Source organism: Eleginops maclovinus, chromosome 4 (genome assembly GCF_036324505.1).
Source record: "Eleginops maclovinus isolate JMC-PN-2008 ecotype Puerto Natales chromosome 4, JC_Emac_rtc_rv5, whole genome shotgun sequence".
Lineage (NCBI taxonomy): Eukaryota > Metazoa > Chordata > Actinopteri > Perciformes > Eleginopidae > Eleginops > Eleginops maclovinus.
The window spans coordinates 31,764,297-31,787,022 of record NC_086352.1 but is presented as its reverse complement, the minus strand read 5'-3'; the positions used below and the strand labels follow the sequence as shown (position 1 = coordinate 31,787,022).

General features: G+C 41.7%; 1 protein-coding gene across 1 annotated transcript in view; it reads right to left on the bottom strand.

Moving 5' to 3' along the window:
- The window catches only part of si:ch211-186j3.6 (neural-cadherin), a 357,101-nt gene that overhangs the window by 231,909 nt on the left and 102,466 nt on the right, over positions 1–22,726 (bottom strand). The window contains 2 exon segments of the mRNA XM_063881691.1: positions 9,476–9,680; positions 21,721–21,946. Of these exon segments, the coding sequence (XP_063737761.1) occupies positions 9,476–9,680; positions 21,721–21,946 (431 nt within the window).

Genomic DNA, 22,726 nt, shown 5'->3' with positions numbered 1-22,726 from the left:
TAAGTGTTTTTCATGTCCTGTGTTCCCCTTGCTTCGTGTTTTCATCAACAGCTTTTGAATAAAGCTCGCTTTTTGTTTTTGACCCTTACCTGCTTCCCCTTTAATTACCCAACTTGGGTCCTTTTTCCCCAACCCTGACAGAGTGTGCAAAAGAAAATGTTCACATATGATGTTTAGCTAAAGTTACCTTGCAAATATATTTATGTGGGGTCAGAAAAATCTCGAAAATATATATCTCAATTTGGAACAAACATTCAGAAACAGTTTTCATTGTGTGTGAAAAAAAATCCAACAAGAAACTTTTTGAGGTACAAGTTGTTTAAAAAGAAAGACTTAAAACTCAGAACACACTGAAGTCCGAACCACTACTTCCCAGTGAGAGAAATTGGACAATCTTAGGAGCACTGAAATGCACCATTGGGCTGGATGGAGGTCTTTGTTCTCAGAGTGCCGGCTAGTTCCCCACGTTTCAAAGTGATATAAAGCAAGAAAATCTGTTGAAGACAAACAAATAATTTCTCCGTTGCAATAACCTAATGATTCTACTATCAACCTGTATGAAATTTCATAGGCATTTAATCTGAATCAACTCATAAAAGAATAACAATTGGAACAGATTTGGTGTAAACCTGATCTCATGCAGTAATGTTTTTACTGTATGTACATGCTCAAACGTCCCAGGCAATCACAAGTAGGAATGCTGGGGATTAGAAGTCACACAGGCTCGGTGTTATGAAATGTTTTAATCTGGGATTACTACTTCAGGCACCAGCCAAATTGGTTTTCTTTGGGTGTGGAGTCATTCTCATCTGCGAATAACCCAAATTAACCCTATCCCTCACCAAAAAGAAGCCTCATCCAACCTCGTGAATATGGCGAGCCCTGACCCTGATCCCTCTGGTTTATCCCCCCCTCTTCCCCCCTTTTAGAGAGGGAGCTTCTGCAGAGTCGGCCCCCTTCAGTAAATCAGCGCAGAATGCAATCTTGTGCAATTTTACAGAAGCCCTGAGCTAACAAATGAGACTTTGCAAAAGATGAATTTGTATGGCGTGCGCACATAGGCGTGTGCGTGAGTCACTGTAATGCTGCCCGGTTCATTAAGGGCATGAAGGCAAACACAGCAGCTTTTACCAGATGTTGACTGCCTGCTAGCATTAAGAAGGAATAAATAAATAAAAAATTGCTGGCAAGAGAGCCTTTCTGACTTTTTCATCTTCCATATAAACACAGCAGTATGGATAAACAGCCTACGGATCACTCTCTGACACACACACACACAAACACACACACACAGGCACGGCCATCGTGTGTGTAAATACCACTGGTATTAAATCCTGGTAGGTAAAATGAAGTTCTGTAATATCAGTTAATCCTTCCGCAAAGATCAGCTGGGAAGCAATGGACAACAAAATAAAATCAGACCATGTCAACTCCCGGAGGTGATTTGTGTGTGTTGGCCAGTGACTGTTAATCTTTGTTTGCCCGTGTGTGTGTGTGTGTGTGTGTGTGTGTGTGGGTGTGTGTTGCATGGCAGAGTGAGCACGCCTATGAGCTAGGAAATGGTGAAGGTTCAGTAAGACATATGAACGTACAGTACAAGTGTGTACTGAGGAAAAGCAAGATTGAATGAGAAGAGAGGGGAAGTCAGCCGTAATAAAGCGAGATGAGCTCAAACACACACACGTGCACACACACACACACACACACACACACACACACACACACACACACACACACACACACACACACACGTGCACACACACACACACACACACACACACACACACACACACACACACACACACACAGTCAGAGTTGCTGCAGGCAGCTCTCGGGCTGGTTAGGTAACTAATGGTGCCGATGAGCTATCACTCCTGGAGGGAGAAACTTGGAAACTACCTGCAAATTAAAGTCATGCTCAGTGACTCCAGTCAACACAAATACACCTCCTCTGTTCTGGCAGGCGGAGACAGTTTTCTGAAAAGCAGAATAAATATGAAAAGCAAAAATGGACAGCTTGACAAAATGCATCGCTTCCACAGTCCAGGTAACACTTTCTATCACACCAATGATAATGCACGATAAACATTTGGTTTGGGGAGTAACGAATAACATTTCACAGGATTTCGTAGAAAAAGAAAAAAAAAACTGTATTCCTTTATAGTTACATAAAACAAAGACGTAATCAGATTACCGTTACATTTCTTGAATTTAGGGATTTGTAGCAGGATTACAAACAACACGTAAACGACCATATAGTGTGTGTTGTAAATAATCAGATGTTCTCTCTCCTCTGTAAGCTGTTGGTTCTGTAGGCTAATACTTTAAGTGTGAATCTATACGCCTACTGCCTGAATCTGCTTTATGGTTTCACTTTCTTTGTTTTGTTTGTTCTTTTTTTAATTCAGTAGGTGCACCTATATATATTGTGTGAGCTTAACTGTGTGTGTTAAACTAAACATCTTGGTTTATATTGCTTCTCTCTATAAGGTAATCCAAAATTGAAGGGAGTAATCAGACTACATAACTTGTGATTTTCAGATTAGGTTTCTGATTAGATTTATTTTTACAGCTAACTATTAATTGTAAAAAAGAAAAATTACGTAGCCTTCCTACCTCTTGTTACAGTGTCACTTATGTTCCATCTAAAGAACTCACAAAAAATAATTTATAATCACAATATAATGCATTGTGAAAACATTATAATTCATCAAAATTATTGGAATTATATGAACTTTTAAGCAATTATGAACTACCATACAATATTTAAAAATTATATTTATCACACTTTATGATTATGACTTAGTGTTTACACTATAATTACAGGGCTATAAGTAGATAATAACACATCCCTCTCCCCACTACTTGAATGGGGAGAATGAAGGGCAAAATAGTAAGGCTTAAATCAGGAGCTGCTGGATTACAGGCTAAACATGAACTGTTTACAAAAAGCAAGCAGTTGTAATGCACATTCGAGGGAAAACTATTAATAAAAATAAGCTGTTGAGCTGTCAGTCACCATTATTGCATGTAGAGCAAATGTCTCTAATCTGAGCAGTCTCAGGACAGCTGCATTCTTGTTTAGAATTAAACATAATGCACACAAGCAAAATGCCATTTTGGCATGGTCACAGGTTGTCATTTTAGATTGGTTGCTGTTCTCAAGTGGGTGTGTGTTATGTAATATGAGCAATAGGCAGATGCCATGGGAGAGAGATGGATTTGTTGAGACGGTGATGGACACGACAAGTATTTTGTGAGGAGATTTTCAGTTTTTCCTCCACATCTATTTGTTACCCCTTGATTAAGTGAAAACAATATGAGCTCAGTGCATGTTTGTTGGATTAAGAAAAAGACCAGAGTAGACCCAAGTGGGGCTGGGAAAAGGATTCAGGGATGGCAGTAGCTCAGTCTGTCCAGATCCGGTCCTTGAACAGATTGACGACTCCTACAGGGAGTTTGCGGGCATCTCTGCTTGTCTGACTAACATCTCTCAGTAGGTGTGTGAGGACCACTTCAAGTCGTCAAGTATAACCTTCATAAAACAGAAAAGCTCTTCCTCCCATGTTACGACTTTTCATCTATGGCCTTTCTTTCCACATCTGCACCTCTGCTGTTCCAAAGATTCAGACTGCAAGGAATCTGGGTGAGAAGCTGGATGACCAACTGTCTTTCACTGCAAACATCTCATTCATGAGAATGTGTCTTGTCATCTCACGCCTTGATTACTACCACTCCCTCCTGGCTGGTCAACCTGCAAGTGACATCCGACCTCTGCAGCTAATCCAGAATAGAGAAGTTTACTGGTTTTCAACCTACCTAAATTCTCCCACACTACACCTCTCCTCTGTTCCCATTAATGGTTACCAGTACCTGCCAGAATGCACTTCAAGACACTGGTACTGGCCTACTGTGGTGTGAATGGATCCAGTTCTTCCTACACCCAGCACATTGTTAAACAATTACACTCCAGCAGATGCAACACCAGGAGGATACGTCCCCAACTGAACCAGAAGGCGACAAAGGTCTAGTTTAGGCTTTTGTCATTTCCCGTCTTGACTACTGCAACTCCCTCCTGGCTGGTCTACTCGAAAGTGCCATCCTGCCAGTAGGTGTTCTCAACTAAAACACGGCTGTTTGCTATCGTGGTTGCAAAATGGTGGAGCTTCCCATTTTAGGTAATTTGAATGAATACACAACTTGAAGCAATGGTATTTGCAAGTTTCTTGCTGTTCTGCATTTGTATCTTCATTGTTTTTTTGCACTTATTGAAGTGGATAAAAGCATCAGCTAAATCAATTGTAATGGAACTGTTATGTAAGGATCAAGGGAAATCCTGCCAAGGTGCCCCTGATCAAAGCACTGCACCCCCATACTGTTTTGTTGGCGCTCTATAGTATCTGCATCCTGATACTAGGATGGGTTGATTGCAGAGTGTAATGTGCTCTGCTTGTGTGTATATTGGTGAAGATAAAAAACGGATTTAATTTGAGTCCTTCATTTCAAGTCAAGGAATTGAATATACTAGAATAAAATGTATATGTTGTCTTTGTTTTTGTTGGTGGCCAAATTAGCCACACTCTGTAGAAGTTGGATCCATATTGTCTCACACAGATGTTTAAATCCACCCTCATATGAGTCAATTGCCTCAGTCCAAAAGTATCAAGATAGAACAGGCAACTCTGGGGAAATAAGTCTACAGGAATGGTCAGGTTGTGTAGTACTGTTTGGGTATGAGCCTTTGAATCTTTCCTAAAATATGACAAATCAAAGGGAAGAAACAATGCTTTCTGTAGGAATTTTAACAAGATGTTCATATTTGAATGAATATGTGCTACTACATGGAGAACAGGCTAGCACCTATAATTGCCAGTTGTAAATTGGGCACGAGGTGAGGGCTTGACAGGGAGAGGCAAATCAGAGCTGACAGGTCTGAGAGTTTTAAATAAGAAATGTAGAAATAAACATGTTGTACAGTTATATTCAGTTCCTCAGTTTTAATCTGCATTCAGTCGAATGTTTTTTTTATTATTTTTTTTAGGATGTCTTCTCTGTAGTTTTATAATAAAAAAGATGAGTTTTACTGATCGTTCCTGAAAGAAAAATATCCACCATTTATACCCTCCTACACATCAAGTCATAATTAACACTTTAAAAATGCTTTTATTATTAACTATAAGATGGTTTACCTATCATTTGGTAATTATGTAAAATGTAATTGATCAGATTTTCAATAAACGTCATTTGAAAATATATAAAAAAATAAGTGTAATATTTTCTTTTTTAAATAATAACCATCATCCCAAATAATATTACAACTGCTATATGTTGATGCTTATACTGTCGTAAGTCCACACTAAAGTATTCACATAGCACACAATGCATTATGAGGAACACGTGATGTGGGTTTATTATGTTAATAAGAACAATCTAAAAACAATCTATGTAGATTATTTTATTATTGTTTTAAAACAGTAGGGATGTAAATAGTATGCTTACTTAAACAGTTGAATGTGGAATGTGTATCTTGCTTTGTCATTACCATGCACAATAAACCACTTAATATTTGCTGTAGCCTTTCAGCCCTCCATTATCCTCTGAATTGTTCCAATGACTGGAATTCAGTCCAGGAAGCAGGAAAGAGCACATACAGTGGCATTAAAGCTTGTAAAAGGTTTCCCCCTGTCAAAAAGAGAGGCCCGCATTACACCATTTTCCGCTGCTGATAGAGCGACTAGGATTGGCCGGTAAGATGTTCGAGACAGAATTATGACAAATTGTTTTTCTCGTACGAAAACGCCATATAAATACAAATATTTGAAACCAGTTTATTTCTACGTTAAAGGTTAATGGACTGCATTTATATAGCACTATTCCAGTGATGCCTCAAGACACTTTTACATATAATTAAATGATATGTAAAATAAATTAATACATACACTTTGAGGTTAAGTATCTTCATTGGTGGAATAAGTAATCAGAGCCTTCACTTAAGTAAAAGTAGAAATACTATTGTCTTGAAATACACCAATTAAAGAAAAAAAAAATACTGAATTAGACATTTAACTTAAGTACAAGTGCACAAGTATTATCAGCAAAATACACTTTAAGTATCAAGTATGAACAATGGCTCTTATCACAGAAAAATAGAATATCATTTTCTTTTATCAGAAAGATTTTAAAAAAGCAGTTGACTGTTGTAGGTCTCAAGAAAAATGTCCTGCATCAAGTTGAATCAGCATATTATGCATTTTTATACATAAAAAGTAACTAGTAATTATGAGAGTAAAATGAATGTACTAAAAGCATAATACTTGCCTCCAAAGTGTAATGGAGTAGAATTGTTTACATATTTTATTTGACCTTTTATTTAACCAGGATGGTTCTCATTGAGATTACAAATCTCTCTTTCTAGAGAGTCCTGGCCCATGATAGGTAGCAGCATACACACAATTTAAAAACACACAATCAAATAATAAGTTCAGTCATAGCATTAACATACACGGCAGCCTGCTTCAATAATAATATGGAAATACTCAATAAAATACAATTTAAGACGTATTTAAGTACAACACTTGAGTTAATGTACTTTGTTACATTCCACCACTCAGTATCTTGCCCATATGAACACATCCACATGTTGACTTCAGGGGCATGGGATCAAACCACAACCTTGGGCTACAAGGTTCAACCTGCTCAGAAAGACTAACATTCACACACACCTTTGGCCATGGCATCAGGAGCAATTGGTAGACAACCAGTCTAACTCCTGAGCCACAGTCACCCCTTACTAAAAGAGGCAAATCAAAGTCTCTTACAATCCAGAACATAATCAAGTACATGTGAATCACCGGCAGTAGGCTCAGTATTGAATACAGCACAGGTTCTCTGGGGAGGTATGCACAGGCAGAAGGGCAGCAAGGTTGGGGCAGAGGTTAGAGTGTTGAAAAGGTGCTGGATTTGGCAGCACTGATGGGACTGTATATGAAGATGTTCAAAAGCTTACCCTGGCTTTGGAGGGCAAGCCAGGGCAGAGTGTGTGCAGACAGGCGCAGAGAGCAACTCCATGCCAATCTATTTCTTATTGTCTTTCCATTGTTTCTTTCTTTATAACCATTGTATCTCATAATCCTCCACTCATTCTACAAATGTTCTAATTGTCTCACTCTTTCTCCCTGTACAGGCTCTTGGTGCTCTGCAGTCCACAAGGGCCCAGATCAGAGCAGTTGAGGACAGATCGTTCAGCAGGACATGTTTTCGCCTGAGGCAAGAGTAATGATGGAAACTAGACCAGATGCATCAATGCCTGCAGCGGTCAGCCGCTGTTATCACGCCTCCTGACAACATGAGGAAGTCATTGGGAATTTTAAAGCAGTCATTCTAGAAAGACACGTCTATTTGGGTTGACTAAAAACAATACTCCTATGCTGTTTCTCAATTCTAGTGTAATGTAGTACTAGTTAGTCTAGTAGTTTATAGTGCAATGTCGTGCACCGTGAACACTAATAGAGTGGGTGAATTTTAACCATGTATCGTTTTCTCAAAACGCTCAAAGTAGCAGTACACTAGCAACGATCTTTCTCAGCATCAAATCATTACAGACTGACTAATTGACTATACATTTAATTTGAGCTTCTTTACGAGAAAAACTTAGTGATACTAAAATTGTGAAAAATCCACATGTATAATGTTTCATTTTATAGCGCTGTCTTTACCTGAGAAAGGAATTGTGGCTAATCCATGGATGTAGGAAGATAACAGGATACGGCATCGGAGGCGGGACCCCAATCATTCCTATGAAAGATGTTCAGTGCACATGAGGCCAAAATGGCTTGACTCTCATCCCATAATCCCTGCTTCCAATCTACAGTGTCCGAGGCAATCTCAGCTCAGTCAAATGAATGGAGGTTAAACTTTTTGGCCATCATATTTTAAATAAGGCCTATTGAAGTGACCACACTATGTAGTTTATTTAACTAAAAAGTATGTGCTGATGCCAGCGACTCTTTCACAACATACCTCAATGGGAACACTTGTTTTTGGGCCCAATGATGTAAAAGACAGTTACAGAAGTTGTAGTACCATTGTTTGGCCACTAGACAAATGTGCTTCAATGTCCAGCCTACTTCCTTGGGGCTTAGGCTGTCGTGAAACTTCCATTACATAGCCAATATGGCGGTCGGTGAGTGCAATAAGTGTTATGTGTTCTCAACAACAAAATCAGAAATTCGCAATTTAAGACACTGCAACAATGAGACTAACACTGTGTCTTTATGTTAAGGATTTGAAGTAATTTCTACAAGCACTTCAGGTCAAAGGCATTCTATAGCAGGGATGTCCAAACTGCAGCCCGGGGGCCAAATGCGGCCCGCAGGCCATTTTGAATCGGCCCTCAGCAAATTCTAAAAGTATAATGGAATATGGCCCACAAATTAAACTTTTGTCTTATATTGTACTTCTCAAATATATGTTCACATATATTAATGAGCCCAATTTCAAATAAATTCAGTCATTTAGAATTTAAAACATTTTTTAACAAATCTTAGTTGATAACAAAAAGCCCAATAACTTATTTTTATAACAAGCTTGACATGTTACCTTCATATTTATTCTTATTATAAGTAATCTGAGGCTTCTGTTTTAAGGAATGAGCTGCCAACAAAATAAATGAGGCTGTTTTTTCCTTAAACCAACTGAAAGTATTGCACATTATTCGCCTACATTTGAATTGTTTTGCTAACTTATAACTTAACTTATGAGGCAATATTCACCCAGCTCTCCGTGTATTTTTCTGTATGTGGCCCTCGGTGAAAAAAGTTTGGACACCCCTGTCCTATAGGATTGATAAGTTCAAAATGTCTCTCGTTAAACAGAAAAGACAGCAACCGGGAAGACCTAAAACCAAACGATTATTTTAACTGCAACATTTACAACTATAACCGTCAGTACAGCAACTTGAAATCGATCAAATGTAATCTAACAGCATTTCAGCAGCTTAAATCTATGTCCAGCTCAAGGACTTTGCAGAGTAGACGGGGGTTTTATGACCATGTGTGGTTACTTTATTGTCTGCGAGATATATCACAATCACCACTGCTCACCAAAGTCCAAGAGCTGTCATCCAGCCAACTGTTCCTGCAATCTGTCCAAGAAGAGTGTGACACCAACTTGAAATGGAGCATATCAATGTCAGCAGTGATACATGAGGAACAAGGACGTCGGACAACAAGTAGAAAACTTTTTAATTTGAGGACTTGTCAGACATTGTTTTCAGTCTGCTCGAAATACTGTGTATGCTTTGAAGAGACAACCTTGTAATGTCAACATTCTTTGATGTTTAAAGACCATTAAATTTGACAGTGGAATTGTGACTTCATATCACACACCACACACACACACACACACACACACACACACACACACACACACACACACACACACACACACACACACACACACACAGAAACAAACAAACCTCGGCTGCACTGCTCATGCTGTCCAGGCCCTCGCTGGCTCGCACCAACAGCAAGTACCGATGCTGGTCGCTCTCGTAGTCGATAGGACGGGTCAGGCTGATTTCGCCGGTCTCTGCTGAGATGGAGAACAGGCTGCTGGGATTGATGAGAAGGCTGTAGCTGATTGGTTTCTTCTGGAAAGACACAGCAGGGGTGACCAGGAATCTGGGGAGACATGGAGAGTGCACTGACTGAGTGTGCAGTACAGGGTAGGGTAGAAAAGAGCAGAGTATATACAGTATATCTGAATGGTCTTGATTTTAACCCAAACCCTAACCCACATAGATCCTTTCCCAAATCATAACCCGGAACTTCACATACCCTGAATGCTCCTGTATGGCTTTTGTTCTAGATTCTGCTTAGAAGGGGCCCTATTTTGCTCATTTTCTGGTTCATTACAGGTATTTTGTTCCTCTACTGTGACATGTTTCCTTTTTTTAATGTTCAGAAAGCTCTTTATTTTTGCACTCGGTTGTGATGGTCAAACGCAAAGAGATGTCCAACCCCTTAGCCTATTGTGTATAATGTGTTGGTGACCTAGCCAATAGAAGCCCTAACATATAAATAGAGCCTATTTGAGTGTCTACTGTTTTTTTCTTACAAACAGTTACAAGTCGTTGAAAAAGGTGACAGTGGCACTAAACCTGCTTTTTTCTTAAATATAATTAAATTCATTGTGAAGCTCATCTTGCAGAACGAGTTCCAAGGAACAGTGCAGAGAGAATAGTATTTTTCTGCTAAGAAAGGTTCCTAACTGAGTGAAATTACCTGGAGTTATCAACATGGCGGCCATAATAGGAGCTGTTTGAATTCTCCAAATGCCAAGGAATCTGTGTTTCAGTGCTTACTTTCTTATATTCTTTAGCATAGGGAACACAAAGGGAACATTTAAAGCTATGTACTATTTAGCCAACAATGTAGCCCCAATTCCAAACCAGCACCTAAACCCTCACCTTACTACTTCCACTGAGTAGCCCATTTGATTGGATTGTCTGTTACCATTTGTGATGGAGAGAAGGTGGAGCTTATCCTAAATCGGGGGTGTCCACACTTTCACAGCACGGTTTGTACTGTATGGGATTAGCACTAAAGCTGGTATGACACTGACAAATATCATCCATGTGTACTGTGTGAGCTTTACAGAAGTTATTTTGCATTGATGTTATTTTTCACATTGCTTGCTGCCATGCCTAATTGTCCAGTAGTCCTCAAATGAACTGATTGAGGAAAAAAAAAAACAGCATTAAGTTGGGAGAAATGTGTTTTTCCCAAAATCACAAAGCACACATCAGGCTCAAAAGTTTGATGAATTATCAGCAAATGAGAACGTATATAAACATAGAGATTGAGACTAAGTGAGCAGTTCATTGCACAATATCTTTCATGTATGATACAAAAATAAACATTAAGTGCTAATTGCAATATTATAGTAAATAATTAATTGCATTGTGAAATAGGCTGTAAAATAATGTATCTTTTTAATGTATTTATAGATTTGTTAAATAATACTACCCGGTTCAAATAGCATCTGCCATAATATATCTACGTTCTATTTTATTACCTAGCTGCCAATGCATTTAGTTATTATTTGTTTTAGTAATAGCTTCAGAAATAACTGTGTGTATCAATTGTACAATTTATGTAACAAAATGGTTGCTATGCATCAAAATGTATGCAGTCACAAAAATACTGTTTGCAGGAACACACACATGTATCTGTGTTATCATAACATAAACTCCATGAATGTATAGGATGAACAAACCCTCATCATAACTAATAAATTGTAGATCTATAATTCATATATAATAAGCCAAAGTTCTGAATAAAACCCCTTTTTTTTACACAATATCAAAAAATAAAGGAAACCCATGGAGGATTCTGGGAAATTGAGTCCCTTGGCTCAGTTGTCATGGTGAGTTCCAAACATGATATAATGTCATCATAGAATGCTGGCAGTGCTCCAAGGACATCATAGCCGTGTCTCAATTCAACGGGTGCATCCTTCGGAGGACCCAGCCTACGCGGTTGACGTAGGACCCAGCCGACGTAGGCTGGACCGAGTGGCCTAGGAAATGAGATGGTCTAGTTTACAGAGCACCTCCTTTTTACGTCACTTGATACGTACTGTTCTGTTGCGCTCCAGAAGCCTGATAACAAATTACTCAACGAGCAAACTCAGCTGAAGAGGATCCAAAAACTTTACTTTTTTTGTTGAACCATTTATTGGAGATTACTGCCGGCGATGAAATAAATAGAATAAAGATGAAGCTGTTCCTTTGGCCACCAGTAATGTTACATTAGTTAGTTAACAAGTAATGAAGTATATATAGCTGATGTCATTTAATCATAGCATTTCCAATTTAAAATAAGTCTTAATCATTCTGTAATAGTACAAATATCTTTGTTTAACTAATCAACAAAAGCTCTTTTTTGCATAGAGTAGTTTTCTAATGTTATTATCTAGCTGTGATTTAAAACCGTTTATATTCTCCTTCTTCCCCTAAACCTATTAATATAATTAAAACAGAATTTACGACTGTTTAATGACCTAGAGATATCCTATGATTCCACTGTTATACTTCATGTTGCAAATAATGATTCAAACCTGAATAAATGAAATAAACAATGTATTTAATAATTAATATTCCATTTGTTTCATCTAACCTCAAAGTACAGGTGAGAATATATCCCTCCTGTCTGCAGCTTCATGTCTTCTATTATGAGAACTTCCATCACTAACACTGAGGAAATCCATCATGTCATTTAACATCACCAGCAGTAAAACAAATATCAAAGTGTGTTTATCAAGTTGTTTATTTGTATTCACATTCATTAGTGATTCCTCCGTTTGCTGCTGCTTTAAATCCACTCTGCTGCAGAGACCTCCCCTCTATTTATTTTTTAATAAACGTCACTCGTCACAAGCGCATCCTGGGATATGGTGGACTGCGGACGATACATCAGATGTATCCTCCAAATCAAGAAAAAGTGGGCCGCATTCGTCTGCCCCATTCAGAGGAGTCTTATCTTTTTTTTAATTGGAGGGAGAGGATAAATAGGTGCTGTAATCCATACAGCGTCACCAGCTCCAGGGTTGCAGCTATCATGAGCAACCATCACAGGCAGAAGAACAAGAAGGTTCTCCAGGAGGAATTTGAGGAACTCAAAGTGGCGCACATTGTCACTCAAGCTAAGCTCTCACAAGAGCTGCAGTTTGAGAAGGACAAGGACGCAGCTCTTCAGCAAGAACTTCAACAGCTGAGACTTTCCCCACCAAGCTAAGAGATGGGGAGGCAGATCCAGTGGACTCCGACAATCCTGAACGATATGGAGGAAGACATGGACTTCTGAAGAATGACTCATAAGACACTTTTTTACTGTTGTAATGTTTATATACGTGTTGTTTCAATAAAATAGGCTGTAAAGAGGCCTAATGACAATATATGGCCAGGGGGAGCTTATTGCAATGCAATTGCAAAAAACTGCGTTCATATTACAGATATACAGGTCTATAGGCGGTTTATTATATGAATGCATTAAAGTTACACCCAGGCGCAATGCATAGAGGGCTTAAGTCTAAGCGGTGCGCTCGTCATAACTTTAGTTTGGTCTTAACCTTCGGTTCTACTTCGGACATAAAGTTACGCCCAGTCTTACGCCCAGCTGGTGCACTGCACTCCAACAGCTGTGACGCTCCCCACCAAGCTACGAGATGGGGAGGCAGATCCGGTGGACTCATGGAATCCTGGACGATATGGAGGAAGACATGCTTCTGAAGAATGACTCACAACTAAAGAGTCACTAAAGCATTAAATAAAAAACCAAAAGAAAATATTTAATTGTTGATATGCAGACATAATCCACTTGTATTGGATCTACTGTTGACTTAATTTCAAAGAAAAACCTTTGAATCAGATTCAAAGTATCTAAGACTGAAAATATGTAATTTAGATTGAAATTGTTATTTCGTGCCGCAATTGGCCCTCAGGCCGTACATTGGATACCCCTGTTCTAAATTTTGCTTTTATTTTATACCATACACTTTGAAGAAGAGAGCCTCATTTAGCTGAGAGTGTGACTGCAGTCTGAGTTCACTCAACACAGAGTCGGAAGGGAGGAAGGGTTGGTTTGGAAATTGGCAAAAATCTGATGATTTTTGTTTTATAAATAAAGTTGCTGAAGCTAAACTATACCCTGTAAATGCAGCTTTTCTTTAGCATCACATTTGTCTTTTCCTAAATCCATTAAACAATGTTAATATCTTTGCACATTTTCCATCAAAGTCAAGGAGATTTTTTGTGTTTTGACCATCATACAGCAGCTCAGCTCTTGCGGTCCAGCCCTCTTGTTTCAGGTGCTTCCCCTTAACTCCAGATTTTGAGGATGTGTTAAACTAGCAGTCTACTCCCAAGCACTGAAAACGACATAAAGTTTAGGCAGAAAAGGATAAATGTTGCATAATGTGAATCACAATATTGCCTGCATCTAAAAATCCACTTCTTTTGCAGTGGTTAGCTTAACACACGTCCTGCATTAATAATTGCAGTGTTGGCTGTGGTGCACACAAGCTGTTGTGTTTACACGATGCTCAGAGGAGACATGCATGTTAATTGGTTTAGTACAGGGTGAGGCTTATATGATGCCAATGCAGTTATATTGACAGCTCATGTACTTGCAGAATCTTTGAGTTTGTAACATCATAGTAATATGCACTTAGTTGTTCTGGATTCAAGTGTCAACAAAAGGAAATGTAATGTCATGTTATTTATAGCCTTCTGGGCAGTGGTCGATAATGTTTTCACTTTAAGCCAGAGGTTGATAAGTTTATTTTGTGAAAGAAATGGCATCAAAGTACAGAATTGCCGGCTGACTACAATAGAGAAAAGTGGATAAGTGTACTTGTAAAAGGACATACATAGATTAGAATGAAGTAGACTGAATTATAATAGAAAAAATAAGAAGTATTCATTTGGACAGCATTTTGTTAAATAATGCCAAACTTCGATCATATCCTATATTTCCACTTCTAATTAACACATCAGCCAAATATCGCAAAGTCTTAAAGGTCAGTAGAGCAGAGAAGGATCTATTCAATCAAAGTATTTGAGAGCTAAGTGACCTGAAGAGTGTAGTACAGTAAAGTACTACTCTGTACAGTATGTCCTCCAGCACTGAGTACACTAGGAGGTGTAGTGAGGGGCAGGCGTACAGGTCTAAAATGCTGAGTAGTAGTCGGTGCTTGATATTTATGAGACGTGCTTTCTAACCGTTACACCATTCCCCTGATGAATTCCGTGTAAACAACCTACTGGAATATCCACTTTAGTAGTTTGCCAAATGTGTCAGTCACATACAAGCAGCTGGAGGCAGATAATGAGACCAATCCAAGGACACTAGTCATAACCGTACCACTTTAAGCAGACCTGAGGCTGTGTGTGTGTGTGTGTGTGTGTGTGTGTGTGTGTGTGTGTGTGTGTGTGTGTGTGTGTGTGTGTGTGTGTGTGTGTGTGTGTGTGTGTGTGTGTGTGAGAGAGAGAGATATGCAGGCATACACAGTTTCAAGTGTAAAGGCATGAGCGCACGTGTATCACACTGATACACTACCATGCATTACATTCATCATAGACCACTGCATTAATTCAATATTGTGTGTGTGTGTGTGTGTGTGTGTGTGTGTGTGTGTGTGTGTGTGTGTGTGTGTGTGTGTGTGTGTGTGTGTGTGTGTGTGTGTGTGTGTGTGTGTGTGTGTGTATGTGTGTGTGTGTGTGTGTGTGATTGTAAATCAAATTTTGAAGGCAATGCTTTTACTCATGTGCCGCATATCATCTGTTCAGCAGTTTGTAATACATAAAGATGTGTTTGCACCTCCAGAAAGAGAAAGAAATATGATGTGTGCACATCAAATTTATGTGATGGATTCATCTTATTATTCATCTTAGCCATGTGAAACTAATGTTCATCTGAGTGGAGATCAATCATGCCCTGTCTGAAGCTGGGTATACACACATTTAAGAAATGTTGTTTCAACAGCCATTGGACTATGCTAGACTCTTAATCTGTTTTTGAAGCTCTGCGGCAGGTTTAAGTTTCTTAGAGATCTGCAACGTTACCCAATACATTTCGCAATGATGCTAACAGCCATTGACACCTTTGTTCTAAAAAAAGAAAGCAAGTGTCTTAAATGGACTTACAAGGGGCTAGAAGATGTGGACAATGTGGCTGGGTCATTTTAAAGAGATAATGTGAAATAATGTGGTAAGCTATTTACGTTTTGGTGTATTGATTATACATTTGAAACGTTATGCCACAGAAGTATATAAAGGAGTCCACTTGAGGCGTTTCAGGCAGTGGGGGAGTGTGTGGGAGAGAAACTCCGTTTTGAAGGAACAAAGGGTTTTTTGCCTGTGCAGACCATTTACATGTACATAAATCTATATAACACACTACAGGAAAGGGAAAACCGAAACACAGTAGGGCATCTTTAAATAATCAACTTGATCCTGGATGCGGACTCTTTGCACAGATGCATCTACATCTGTTGTATGAACCTCTCTATATGGATATCTAGAGGTGAAGATCACATAAAATTTTAGATTTTGTGTTTGAAGCCCGCAAATATAATCTCGAGGCCCAAATATACAGGCGTTTAAAACACATTAATTCTACTTTGCATAACAATGCTTGATTCTGATTAGCTGGGAGGAGGGCATTAACCCGGCAGGTTGCCTTCTGACTTGTCGGTTGTACTTGCTGCTGACTGAGCACAGTGTCATCAAATAGTAGATCAATACGCCGCTTGTATGTGTTTCTATCACAGATGAGCTCCATTTTAAAAATAAACGTTGTTTAAAAAAGTTTCTAAAATGTGTCGGAAATCTATCAAAGGGTCAGTTGATACATAGTTTCACAAGCGCGATACAATGCATCAACTATGTATTAAACTAGTGATCAGATGCAGCCTTGTGTGGTTGCTATAGAAACTAATTAGCTACAGCTGAGCTAACGTTATTTACCGTAGTTCTAAATATTGCAGCGTTATAAAAATGGACAAATTCATTGTCATTTTTAATGTATTTGGAGTAGGGAAGACATTTGAGGACTGGTTAAAGAGCCAAGAGGACGACGGAATGACAAAAGCAAAAGACAAGGCCCAGGGTACCCGTTTCCGAGACCTGACAGATGAGGAGCTGCGTACAATTGAAGACGGGGCCCTTGAATCAAACACGAAAAAGGCAACTGCCTTCGCTATCAAGTGGAATCGAGTGGAAGAGCCTCCAGAAGGATAGACTGACAGTGACAACTGACCCGGACACCTGCAGCGCTGAAGAACTAAACAAATTGTGAAGACGTTTTTATTCTACAGTTCAAAGTAGGCAAGCCATACAGTGTGGCAACAATGACCGGCATCAGAGCCTCACTGAACCGTCATTTCTCAAGGTTCAATTTATATGCGGACAGTGAGTTTACCACCAGCAACAGGATGTTCAAATCCATCATGAAAACCCATCGAAAGAATGGCCAAGACAAGGCAAAACACCATCCCCACGTCACCGAGGCTGACCTGAAATTGCTGTGTGAATCCACAGCTTTCTCCCCAGACACCCCGTTAAGTCTCGTCTCCAAAGTTTGGTTTGGCCTCCAGCTTTGCTTGGTGAGGTGAGGCAGGGAGTTGACTGCGTCCTAATTTGCCATAAAAGCGGATGACACCGGGGATGAATATGTTAGTTTGTTGTTCAATCTGGAGACGAAGAACCACAAACATCCAAATGACCCAAACAAGGAAAACCTCCGAGGCGCAATGTATGCGGAGCCAGGCAACCCCAGATGTCCAGTCCTGAGCTTCAAAAAATATCTCGCCAGACGTCCGCCGGGTGTCACGGCCTTCTACCTCCATCCACTGAAGGACCCCCAACCAAATCTCTGCTACTCCACACAGCCAATGGGGAAGAACTACCTAGGGGACATGCTTCCACGATTGTCCAAAGCAGCTGTTCTGACCACCAGATACACCAACCACAGTCTTAGAAGCACGGCTGTCCGTCGTCCATCTGAGGCCGGACTGGAGTCCAGACAAATCATGTCTGTAACTGGACACAGGTAAACCTAAGCCTAGGTTATAAATCCATTGTGGTAATAATAACCTGAAGCCTACTGCAAATATACAGTTTTTATAAAAAAAAATGTGCAGGGGTGAATCCTGCAACCTTATCGTGGTGGAGAGGTTTGTGTGCCCCGATGAACCTGTGGGCTGTGTTGTCTGGAACATTGTGTTCCTGGTAGGGTCTCCCATGGCAAATTGGTCTCAGGTAAAGGGCCAGACTAAGATTGGTTCAAAAGACCTCATGGAAAACACACGTGAAAGCGAGGATACCCGGCCCGGAGGAAGCCCGGGGTCCCCTTCTGGAGCCAGGCCCAGAAGGAGGACTCGTCAGCGAGCGTCTGGTGGCCGGGCTTGCCACGGACCCCGGCCGGGCACAGCCCGAAAAAGCAACGTGGGCAACACCTCCGCTTCCACGTCCCGTGGGCCCACCACCTACGGTGACCTGCCAGAAGGGTGGCAGTGAAAACAGAGGGTCTCGACGGACTAGACGCAGGGGACGTGGAATGTCACCTCTCTGTGGGGGAAGGAGCCGGAGCTTGTGCGGGAGGTGAGCGTTACCAGTTGGATCTGGTGGGGCTCACCTCTACGCACAGCGTCGACTCTGGGAGCTTACTTCTTGATAGGGGTTGGACTCTATTCTTCTCCGGAGTTGCCCAAGGTGTGAGGCGCCGAGCAGGGTGTGGGGATACTCACAAGCCCCCGGTTGAGTGCCGCTTTGTTGGAGTTTAACCCAGAGGACGAGAGATTGCCTCCCTACGCCTGTGGGTTAATGGGGGGAAAACTCTGACTGTTGTGTGTGCTTATGCACCAAACAGTAGTTCAGAGTATTCGGCCTTCTTAGAGACCCTGAAAGAAGTCCTGTATGGGGCTCCTGAAGGGGACTCCTTAGTCTTGCTGGGAGACTTCAACGCACACGTGGGCAATGATGGAGACACTTGGAGGGGTGCGATTGGGAGGAACGGCCCCCCTGATCTGAACCGGAGTGGTGGTTTGTTACTGAACTTCTGTGCTAGTCATGGATTGGCCATAACAAACACCATGTTCAAACATAAGGATGCTCATAAGTGTACGTGGTACCAGAGCACCCTAGGCAGAATGTCCATGATCGATTTTGTTATCATATTATCGGACCTGAGGCCGCATGTTTTGGACACTCGGGTGAAGAGAGGGGCGGAGTTGTCAACTGATCACCATCTGGTGGTGAGTTGGGTCGAGTGGCAGGGGAAGCCTCTGGACAGACCTGGTAAGCCGAAACGTGTAGTGCGGGTGAACTGGGAACGTCTGGAGGAGTCCCAAGTCCAGGAGGCCTTCAACTCACACCTCCGGTGGAGCTTTTCAGGCATCCCTGTGGAGGCTGGGGACATTGAACCAGAGTGGGCGGTGTTCAAAGCCTCCATTGCCGAAGCTGCGGCGGGGAGCTGTGGTCTCAAGGTCTTAGGTGCCTCAAGGGGCGGTAACCCTCGAACCTCCTGGTGGACACCGGTGGTCAGGGAAGCCGTCCGACTGAAGAAGGAGGCCTTCCGGGATATGTTATCCCTGGGTACTCCTGACGCAGTTGCAAGGTATCGACGTGCCCGAAAGGAAGCAGCCTCAGCCGTGGCCTAGGCAAAGCAGCGGGTGTGGGAGAAGTTCGGAAAAGCCATGGAGAAGGACTTTCGGTCGGCACCAAAGTTGTTCTGGAAATCCGTCCGACACCTCAGGAGGGGGAAGCAGGGAACCATCCAAGCTGTGTACAGTAAGGATGGGACGCTGTTACCCTCAACTGATAGTATGTTAGGGCGGTGGAAGGAACACTTTGAGGAACTCCTGAATCCGACAACTCCGCCCTCTATGTTAGAGGCAGAGCTGGAGTATGAAGGGGGATCAACTCCAATCTCACGGGGGGAAGTCACTGAGGTAGATAAACAGCTCCACAGTGGCAAAGCCCCAGGGGTGGATGAGATCCACCCAGAAATGCTGAAGGCTCTGGGTGTTGAGGGACTGTCATGGTTGACACATCTCATCAACATTGCGTGGAAGTCGGACACAGTACCGAAGGAGTGGCAGACCGGGGTGGTGGTTCCCCTTTTTAAAAAGGGGGATCAGAGGGTGTGTGCCAATTACAGAGGCATCACACTACTCAGCCTCCCCGGGAAAGTCTACTCTAAGGTGCTGGAAAGGAGGGTCCGGCCGATTGTCGAACCTCAGATTGAAGAGGATCAAATCGGTTTTCGTCGTGGTCGTGGAACGACGGACCAGCTTTTCACTCTCGCAAGGATCCTGGAGGGGGCCTGGGAGTACGCTCATCCGGTCTACATGTGCTTTGTGGATTTGGAGAAGGCGTATGACCGGGTTCCCAGGGAGATACTGTGGGAGGTGCTGCGGGAGTATGGGGTGAGGGGGTCTCTATTCAGGGCCATCCAATCTCTGTACTCTCAAAGCGAGAGCTGTGTCCGGGTTCTCGGTAGCACGTCGGACCGATTTCCAGTGAGGGTTGGCCTCCTCCAGGGCTGCGCTTTGTCACCAATCCCGTTTGTGATATTCATGGACAGGATTTCAAGGCGTAGTCGTTGGGGAGGGGGTCTGCAGTTTGGTGGGCTAAGGATTGCACCTCTGCTTTTTGCAGATGATGTGGTCCTAATGGCTTCATCGGTCTGTGACCTTCAGCACTCACTGGATCGGTTCGCGGCCGAGTGTGAAGCAGCTGAGATGAGGATCAGCACCTCCAAATCAGAGGCCATGGTTCTCAGCAGGGAAACCGATGGACTGTCCACTCCAAGTAAGGAATGAAGCCTTACCCCAAGTGAAGGAGTTCAAGTATCTCGGGGTCTTGTTCTCAAGTGAGGGAACAATGGAGCGTGAGATGGGCCGGAGAATCGAAGCAGCGGGAGTGGTACTGCAGTCGCTTTACCGCACCATTGTGACGAAAAGAGAGCTGAGCCAGAAGGCAAAGCTCTCTGTGTCTATCGGGCCATCTTCGTTCCTACCCTCACCTATGGTCATGAAGGATGGGTCATGACCGAAAGAACGAGAGCGCGGACACAAGCGGCCGAAATGGGATTTCTCCGCAGGGTGGCTGGCATCTCCCTTTGGGATAAGGTGAGAAGTTCAGTCATCCGGGAGGGATTTGGAGTAGAACCGCTGCTCCTTCATGTTGAAAGGAGCCAGTTGAGGTGGTTCGGGCACCTAGTGAGGATGCCACCTGGGCACCTCCCTAGGGAGGTGTTCCAGGCACGTCCAGCTGGGAAGAGACCGAGGGGTAGACCTAGGACCAGATGGAGGGATTATATCTCTTCGCTGGCCTGGGAGCGCCTTGGAATCCCCCAGTCAGAGCTGGTTGATGTGGCCAGGGAAAAGAAAGTTTGGGGCTCTCTGCTGGAGCTGTTACCTCCGCGACCGTGATGGAAAAGCGGGAGAAGATGGATGCACGTGTGAGTATGTACTGGGCGCCATCCAACACAGACAACAAAGTTTGGAGTCGGGTGTTGTCCGCACCCCAGCAGTCCTCCGCAGCAACCATGGTCTCTCCCCCCAAAGCTGTGCAATCCTCTCGGCCTACCTCGTCCGATTCATCTTTCTCTTCCATGAATTTCCCTATGCCCTTCTTTATGTCTCATTTTACCATCAATGGGAAAGTCCAGTTTAATACACATAAATGAATCGCCTGAAGAATATTAATTCTCTTGTATAGCCTATAGGCAATTTATTAATTTGAGTTTGAGTGTATCGAACTAAAATAGCTCAAATAAAATGGCTAAATAATTTTGTTATAAATGTATTGCAAATAAAAATGATTTGGAATAAGGAATGCATGTTTGATCGATCGTAATTAAAGGGGACTACTTTTTTAGGGAGATGAACTCAAACAGAGTATACATTTAATAAGCATGTAATACCAATAAGAAAAAGCATGATTATAAAAGTACTTGAATTGTTTTATTATGTTGGCAAGCAAGAAGTACAATAAACGAGATAAACACCTCAAGGCAGGGCAAGAAACAGTTTGATATGCCCGGCTCGTGGAAGGTTACCACCGTCCACGAGCCGGGCATATCAAACTGTTTATTGCCCTGCCTTGAGGTGATTTTCCCTTACGTATCCAAGTGTGTGTGTATGTAAACTCACGGCTGTCCTTCAGGGGTGTTTTCAGGTATGGCGATGGTGAAGGAAGCGTTGGTGAACTGTGGGGGTCGGGCCCCTGCCACCACAGAGACGACCACAGGAGCGCTGCGGCTCCCAAGCCGGTCAGCAGCCACCACTGTCAGCAGGTACTCCCTGTCCCGCTGCAGGGGGAGGCCAGTGGTCCGCACCTGGCCATTCTTCCTGTCGACCTCGAAACGACCTTCACCGCCTGCCGACAAAAGCAACACATCTACTGATTACATTACAAGGATTCCTCGGTCCAAATCAATGGCAGTTTGTTTAATTTCTAAATGTTCAACATTTTTTTTAGAAATGCTATGATCTAAATCACTGGCAGTGTTGAGGATTAATGAAATGCATGTCCCCGTTTTACTATTTATTATCTTTAGGCAAAACATTAATTATATCTGTTTTTATTTTACCATAGCTTCTCCACTGTAAACATACTCTCTTTAATTATTCTCTGACAGGTAAAAAGATAGGCCACATTTTAGAGAACTGTTAAAGCTGCTCATACTGTCCAAAGAGCAGCAGGTTAAAGAGTGTTTGAGTTGTTGTGCTGCACACAGATGGTAAAAATTAAAAGATAAGGAAGGTGAAAAACGTTGGGTATCCATCTATTTTATTTTTTATGTATAACCTGCCAACTAATATGCACATTTAATATATGTTGGCACGTTAACATTTTATGATATATTTTGTTATACTCTTACATCACATGTACATAGTGCATGTTATATTTTTCAATTTCAAACTAATAAAACAAATATTATCCCTATAACAGATTTGTTGAAGTTCAACTTCAAATTGGACTTGCAATAGAAGAAAGACATATATTTTAAATCAGATAATTGTAGGGTAACAAAAAGTGTCAAATGTGAACTTTTTTACTACAACTTGTGTTTTTGTATATTGTTACGTTTTTTAAATCTTTTATCTCACATGTTTCTTTAACTTCTTTTGTTCATATAACGCCTTCTAGGGCAAA